The sequence below is a fragment of the Oncorhynchus mykiss genome, chromosome 10 (assembly GCF_013265735.2).
Source record: "Oncorhynchus mykiss isolate Arlee chromosome 10, USDA_OmykA_1.1, whole genome shotgun sequence".
Classification (NCBI taxonomy): domain Eukaryota; kingdom Metazoa; phylum Chordata; class Actinopteri; order Salmoniformes; family Salmonidae; genus Oncorhynchus; species Oncorhynchus mykiss.
In genome coordinates, this window is record NC_048574.1 from 64399390 (window position 1) to 64407786 (window position 8397).

The following is an 8397-nucleotide window of genomic DNA, read 5'->3' on the forward strand; positions in this document are numbered from 1 at the left end:
GTCCCAGCCAACCCCTGCAGGGTTTCAGTTTCAGACTAGGACTCCTTGTGGATGACTTCAAGGAGCATCTGCCTTTGTATTTTGGTGTTTGAAGGCTAAGAAAAAGTGTCTGAAGACTAATAATGAGCCAAAAGGTGTTATTTTCAGGGGAATTAGGCAGCGGTCGGTGCTCCCTCCATAGCCAGAGATCATCAGACACACATTATTGACACAAAAGAAATGAACTCCATGATGATGAGTAGAGTGACTCAGTGTGTGTGCGCTCGCGTTTTTATGTGTGTGTGCAGAGTGTCACGAAACCTGAAAACACACAGCTGGGTGACACCATGCATAAAGCCTGTCGCATGCTTCCCAGTCAAAACAGTTTGCGCATATATTATGACAAAATCATGACTTTTTGTTCGTTTTGGTGTTCGGCAGGGTTTTTTCCCCGGCTGTTCGCGCACACAACATTTTTGCTTGAGAGGCAAGTCGAAGTTCAGTAGCCGAAGTCTCCGCCCCTTCGTCGGTGATTGGTCAACAGTACTACTCCTAGTAGGAGTGGGAACTATGGATGGGATTCTTCAATGAAATGTTTGTTGTCAAAGTTTTAATGCAAATTTGTTCACTTGAGAAAAAATGCACCAAACGTCTTAGATGTAAAATTGTGTGACTTATACCTCCTCTGCAAAACCGTCAAAATCTATTACAGATTTCTTGATGAATCTTACATTAATTAGGAGTATTTTGAGGAAGTCTTACTGGGTATGTTGTTGCTACGGCATCTCAAGAGGGACAAACATTAATATTGCTGAGTTCTGCGAGGAGCAAATCCAACCTAGTATGCGGGCACGTTAACGCTAACCCGAGCTAAATGAGTGGGGGACACCATGTTAAACTCTAACTCAGGCTAATTCATCTGATTATTTGTTTGAATAATGGACCAGATCAAAAACAAATATGGCCAGAGATCGAGGCAGAACAGAACACGAGTTCTGTGTGCGTGTGTGTGAGGAGAGAACATGCATTCTGCTCCGCAATCGAATTAATATCAGGGAATCAGCCGACAAAACAAGATTTGCTTGATAACAATTAAGGCCGTTTAGTGATGTAGGGGTTGAGAGGGAAACAATTAACCAAACATGATTTCTCAGTTCTCTTTAGGGCTCGTATCTCTGCATTGTATAGAGGAGGCTTTGGCCTGTTTCAGTGTTTGTTTCACACCCGGCTTAAAAGCTAAACAGCAACGCGCCAGGCATTTACAACGCTGCTCTGTACCCTCTTGTTAAGATCGGGAGCTTGGAACAGGACACACACAATCTATCTTCTCCACACTGCCTTAACTACAGTAAATGTCAGTGTTTTGATGGAGGTTAAAGATCAGCAGCGCCCCATGGGGACTCTGCAGGCCTTCTTCACACAGGTCACGTGAGTGACTACAAAGAGCAGGCTGCAGAGTGGGAGGGAGTTGGCCAGGTAAAGAGAGGGATGGAGAAGTTCGAGAGGAAAAAGGAGACTGGGATCAGATGCTACTTCAGCTGGCTGTTCAAAGCCATATAGACCCGCAGGTTGGAGTCCTCCGTGGTGTGAGAGCTGGGGGAATCATGGATGGACAGACAGCTCCAGAGGTAGAGGAGTGTGTGTGAGAGAGAAAACGTGTGTGTTTCTTTGTAACGATGTCTTTAATTGTCCACCCATATGATGTATTCACGTGTATGTGTATGTCCACTGTAGGCGTGTGTATTCTTCAGTAGACCTACCGATGTTGCAGTGCTCTCCGGTCCAGCCCTGGTTGCACTCACACTTGCCCTCCTTGCAGACTCCGTTCTTAGTGCACATGGGGTGGCAGGCCTTCTGGTCACAGACCGTACCCGTCCAGCCCTCCTCGCAACGACAGCTGCCCCCGAAACACACGCCGTGGGAGCCGCAGTCCACCACACACACCTCTGTACACACACACACACACACACACACACACACACACACACACACACACACACACACAGGAAATGTTAGTGTCAGTGTTATCTGGGTGTGCTAGTCACCCGCTTTGAGACCTAGAAGTGGTTGTAGAAACACATTAATTCATAACAAGCAAAACAGACATAAGGTTTCCTCGATCTCTCTGTCAACTGTAGCCAGGCAGGGTCTCCGTTGGCACAATGCTTCCACTATTGTGTTTTGGGCTGGTCAGCGGGTGGGGTCGGGTGGATATGGTTGTCAGCCTGGTATTTCTCAAATAACACCTTGCTACCCTGACACGTCTGTCCCCCGTGGCTGACATGGTGTAGCATGAAGAATCTGGGAGGTTTTGAAGGTTCCTGGGTGGGTGGGGCACGGTGGTGGGTCTGAGGTGTTGGTGTTTGTGATATGGTGTGTGTGTGTGTGTGTGTGTGCGTGCGTGCGAGTGGGGGTGGGGGTGGGCAGAAGTGTGATCATTGACTATGGACAGTTCAGGCTATGAGAGTAGACATATTGACCTTTACCCCAGACAGGGTAAGAATAGGATAAGGGTAGAGTATGGGTAGACACTGTTTGCCAGCCATCCAGCCAGACACAAGGATTCCAACTGTGCCTGAACCAGAATGACACCCAAATCAATCAACCACAGGTAAATCAATCCTGCTGCAGTGGGGCCCATAGATGGACGCCTGCACACAATCTAGGCTTGTTTGGTACAGACTCCCGACTGACGGAATGTTGTCAGTTGAGATGGAACTGTTTTTGTCTCTGTTTTTTCTTCATCAGAGTTTAGACCATTTGAACCAGGAATGTGCATTCAAGTTCCTCCAAATCACTTTTAGCTCTGAGTGAAAGTGACACTTGTTTTCCATTCTGAGCCTTTTTGTTGCGGTTACATGAAGGCGACAGGAACATCTTTATTGACACGACCTTTAAATATAAACTGAGGGGAGCGGTGTTTGAATGAATTGTTGTTTGCACAAAATATAAGAGAGACACTCAACATCACATTTTTGTCATTTAGCAGACGCTCTTATACAGGACGACATATAGAAGTGAGTGCACCCATTTTCGTACTGGTCCCCCGGGGGAATCGAACCCACAACCCTGGCGTTGCAAGCGCCATGCTCTCCCAATTGAACCACAGTCTCAATTTGTAGTCTTGTGTCTGTCTTGGCAGGTCTGTACGTACAGACAGACAGTCAGAGTTGCAGGCAGCAGATGTCTGGCAGGGTGAAGACTATACTCAGACAGACCCACCCTGGCTAACTACTGTATACTAACTCTTACTGAAATACTGTCCTGTAGAAACACACAACCCAGTAGAACGGATGAGACCTGTGTTAGCGAGTTCAGAACAGGACCGTTCACTGTATTAATACTGGAAGAAAATCCTCATACAATGTTGACTACCTACAGTGCTATAGCACAGGTATAGGAGTCTTTGCAGACAGGGACAAATAATTAACCGTAGGACCATTGCTATCAGACAGTGGCTAAGAGAAGCAATTCCGATTGAAGTCAGTGTCTAGATAGAAGACATTGATTGAGCGGAGTTCTCTTAGACTAGCTATCAGTCAGTGGCTGGAAGATCGAGCTGTTAATCTCTGAGTCATTCCAGGTAAGACCACAAGACCAACAGACCCCCGACCGCTCAGTCTTTCTCGGTCTCTAAAGTTCCATCAGCCCCCTGGAGGGGCTTCGCTCAGTGTGGGCATCCGCTGCCTGTGGCGAGCTGCCATTACCGCTGTGTGTGAGAGAGTGTGTTGTGTGTCAGGAAGTGGCGCTGTTCGTCACTGTCATCGCCTTGTCACCGGGGCGGTGTGTGTGCGTGTGTGTGTGTGCGAGACGTGGCGGGCGCTGTGTGAAGCAGGGAGGAGGGAGGGAGGGAGAGAGCGGGCTGGAGGGGTGACCAGACTGAGGCTCTGGTCACATCTGTCTGAAGGTCACCGTGGTCCCAGGCGGTCCAGACCAAACTGTCTCAGACAAAACAATAATAAAGACAGAAGAGGACATATGTTTCTGCTTAACACCCATGCTTCTCCTCTCTCCTATTCCTCTGTTTTTACTTTATTCCATGTCTAAGTCATTATCTCATTATCTCTCATCTCTCCAGGAAGATTCCACGCCCGGACAGCCCCAAAAATATTTAGGTTATCTCCAATTTTTACAGGCAATTCTCACACAGAAATTTCATTGGGAGGAAGGATGTTTGACATGCTTTTAACATTGTTATTCCATTATTTTTTTTATCACTCTGCCCACTCTGAAAAATGATATACTTGTAGAGTATATTGTTCCAAACAATCCGCCTTGAAATGAACAAGATAAAAAAGGGTACTTTTGAGATATAAATATTTCTATTTTTGATATTTACCACACCAGAATCTCCACTATAAGGAGTATAATGACACCAAGTGATAGAAATGTCAAACAATCAATATTTTCGGGCTGTCCTGGTGTGGAATCGCCCTCCATTCGCTCTCTCTTTCTCTCCATCCCTCCCTCTCTGTTTTCTAGTAATTATCAGTACTGCCTTATTTAATTGAAACTCAGTGTAATTAACAAACTCACGGCCTTTGCTCTCCCTCCAGCCTTCCTTCTCTTTGCTGGCTGAGTCAGTGTGTTAGAGCCAGATAAACACAGCTTTCTCTCAAATGAAAAATGGATCAGATCGATGTGCTCTCTCTACTCTAAGCCCAGTTAATATAAAAATCACACTGTGGCCTTCATAACAGCATTAGTCCACAAAGCAGCAGTGAAAAGAGAGAGATAAAGAATGAAAGAGAGAGAGTGATACAGTGAAAGGATATAGCTGGGAAGGCCATGGCACAACTGTGAGAGAAGCTCTGTGAATGTGAATGATATCTTTACTAGATATCCATCTCCATGTAGTGAATGTCGTACTCCTGAGTTAACGAGAGGCTAGCATGCTAATGTTCTAACAATGTACCAAATGTAATACTGCTAAGTTAATGAGAGCTTAACATGCTAATGTTCTAACAATGTACCAAATGTAATTCTGTTGAGTTAATAAGGCTAGCATGCTAATGTGCTAACAACGTACCAAATGTAATACTGCTAAGTTAATGCTAATGTTCTAACAATGTTCTAACAATGTTCTAACAATGTACCAAATGTAATACTGCTAAGTTAACGAGAGGCTAGCATGCTAATGTTCTAGCAATGTACAAAATGTAATACTGCTAAGTTAACGAGAGGCTAGCATGCTAATGTGCTAAAAAGGTACCAAATGTAGTACTGCTGAGTTAATGAGAGGCTAACATGCTAATGTGCTAACAATGTACCAAATGTAGTACTGTTGAGATAATAAGGCTAGCATGCTAATGTGCTTACAACGTACCAAATGTAATACGGCTGACTTAATTTGAGGCTAGCATGCTAATGTGCTAACAACATACCAAAAATGTAGTACTTCTGCGTGAAGGCTTGCATGCTAACAACTAACAACCTTTACCAACATTCAAACAACGTGCTGAAACCAACAACGTACCGACGGAGCAGTCGGGGCCGGTCCAGTTGGTGTCGCAGGTGCAAGTGCCGCTTTCGCTCTGGTAGGTGCCGTGGCCGGAGCACTGGTCGGGGCACATGGTCTTGAGGATCTCACAGTTGGTGCCCCCCCAGCCCGGGCTACAGTGACACTCCCCGTGGATACACACACCATGGACTGAACAGCCAGGGTCCAGGCAGTCCGCTGGAGGGAGGAGGGGAAGGAGAGAGGGGTTGATTTGTCGCAATTCCCAACCAACTGCTGTCACTTTGGATTGTTGCATAGAGCAAATATAAACATACAGTACACAAACACTCACTGTGGAACTGTGGAATTGTGTTTGTGTCGGTGTGTGTGTATACTATCTCTGTGTTTGTGAGTGTCTACAGCTCAGCGTTCAACACCATAGTGCCCACAAAGCTCATCACTAAACTAAGGACCCTGGGACTAAACACCTCACTCCGCAAATGGATCCTGGACTTCCTGATGGGCCTCCTCAGGTGGTAGGGGTAAACAACAACACATCTGCCACGCCGATCCTCAACACTAATGCCCCTCAGGGGTGCATGATTAGTCCCCTCCTGTACTCCCTGTTCATCCACGTCTGCGTGGCCAAGCACTCCTACACCATCATTAAGTTTGCTGATGACACAACAGTGGTAGGCGTGATCACCGACAACGATGAAGCAACCTATAGCAAGGAGGTCAGAGACCTGGCAGTGTGGTGCCAGGACAACAACCTCTCATTCAATGTGAGCAAGACAAAGGGCTGATCGTGGACTATAGGAAAAGGAGGGCCGAACAGGCCCCCATTAATATCGACGGGGCTGAAGTGGAGCAGGTCGAGAGTTTCAAGTTCCTCGGTGTCCACATCACCAACATCCTATCATGGTCCAAGCACACCAAGGCAGTTGTGAAGAGGACACGACAACACTTTTTCCCCCTCAGGAGACTGAAAAGATTTGGCATGGGTCCCCAGATCCTCACCTGTTGTATAATGCGCATGTGCCAAATACAATTTGACTTGTCTGTTGATGCCCAGCAAGTTGCCTGGGGCTGAAGCTTGCTGAGCTGCAGTTACTTCCCTCTGCTGTCTCAGTGATGATGGGTCTTAATCTGTCCATTGACTACTGACTGGATCACAGACCTCACAATAACATTCACTGCAAACTAATTGCATTAGCGTCGGATTGTAGTGCGTGTCAGTAGGAGGAGGTTGGCAGAAATCAATTTTATTGAGCAGTGAAGATGAGATTTTGTCCCATAGGGAAGTGCAATAATTGGATCTAATGTACAGACAGAGCTAGCCTTCTGATGGGTTGTGTTGTAGTCTAGCGTAGCAGGTACATGCAAGGATAATTTAGCTAATCTAATATTCTCCATTCTGTGTGTATGTGTATGTGTATGTGTGTGTGTGTGTGTGTGTGTGTGTGTGTGTGTGTGCGTGCGTGCGCGCGTGAGAGCGAGTCAGTGAGTGTGTGTGTGTCTCAAGCCACGCATCAATGGGGATAGTGATGTAATTCCTTTCTCTGTGAAGTAGAGAGTTGTAATTGTTTCTGTAATACTGAACTATTGGCTGGCGGTAAAGATTATGATGGTGAATGCTGAGCAATCACACACTGACTGGCTGACAAGGAAGGAAGAGGGGAAGAGGATGTGTCTGAACATACACAAATACACACAGAGGAGAGGGGGAAAAGGGCAGGGCAGATCAAAAGATCCCTCTAACAGGAAAAACTATGAAAATCTATGATCTCCTGCTAATGGCTTAATACATCTGGCTAAGATGATCTAGCCTATCATGTGCCCTGTTTAAGCATCACGGCTCTACAGAATGACAGCAGCCAATACTTCTGATCTGGCCTATCTACGCTTGGCGGTGCTACACAGTGACAGCAGCCAATACTTCTGAAATCCTTCCTTTTTCCCATCTCCCAATCACTGTTGATGTGTATGAGATATTCTGTACATATGATACAATAGTTTATTGTCCATCTATGGGCTTCCATCCTATTTCTACACTAGATGCAGATAGGCTAGATTATTGTAAAGCACTTTGTGACAACTGTTGATACAAATACAACTTAGTTGATTGATTGGTTGGTTGGATGATTGATTGATGGATGGACTGATCTCTTACCTTCTTCACAGTTGTCTCCCTTGTATCTGGTGTTGCAGGCACAGACGCCCATGATACAGATGCCGTGTCCCCCACAGTGGATGTCTATGCACTGGTTGCTGGGCACGTCACACTCGGTCCCCTTCCAGCCACTGAAGCACAGGCAGCGACCTCTGGAGTACTGGCCGTTACCACTGCACAGCACGGGACACGAAGCTGCAATGGGACACAGAGGGACAAATGGATGTTAGCGTATACAGCGTGTGTATGTGCATAAATACACACACAGGCATACGCATAATACAGTGTGCACATTCACACATGCATGACAACATAGTCTCATGAGATATATCTTCCATATAAACGTTTTTGCAATATTGTACATGAATGTTTTTTGTTGGAGTAAAATATTGCATATACACGAGGTCACCAGGTTAATAAGATATATACAGGGTGTCACCAGGTTAATAAGATATATACAGGGTGTCACCAGGTTAATAAGATATATACAGGGTGTCACCAGGTTAAGAGAGATATATACACGAGGTCACCAGGTTAATAAGATATATACAGGGTGTCACCAGGTTAAGAGAGATATATACAGGGTGTCACCAGGTTAAGAGAGATATATACAGGGTGTCACCAGGTTAAGAGAGATATATACAGGGTGTCACCAGGTTAAGAGAGATATATACTGGGTGTCACCAGGTTAAGAGAGATATATACAGGGTGTCACCAGGTTAAGAGAGATGTATACAGGGTGTCACCAGGTTAAGAGAGATGTATACAGGGTGTCACCAGGTTAAGAGAGATATATACAGGGTGT

General features: G+C 45.7%; 1 protein-coding gene across 11 annotated transcripts in view; it reads right to left on the reverse strand.

The window, feature by feature from the left end:
- LOC110533185 (teneurin-3) overlaps window positions 1-8397 on the reverse strand; it is a 410089-nt gene that overhangs the window by 94891 nt on the left and 306801 nt on the right. For all 11 annotated transcript variants that reach the window (XM_036933606.1, XM_036933607.1, XM_036933605.1 and 8 more), the window contains 3 exons: window positions 7593-7787; window positions 5456-5656; window positions 1740-1925 (listed from right to left, as the gene is read on the reverse strand). In XM_036933606.1, the coding sequence (XP_036789501.1) occupies window positions 1740-1925; window positions 5456-5656; window positions 7593-7787 (582 nt within the window). The remainder of the gene's footprint in view (window positions 1-1739; window positions 1926-5455; window positions 5657-7592; window positions 7788-8397) is intronic.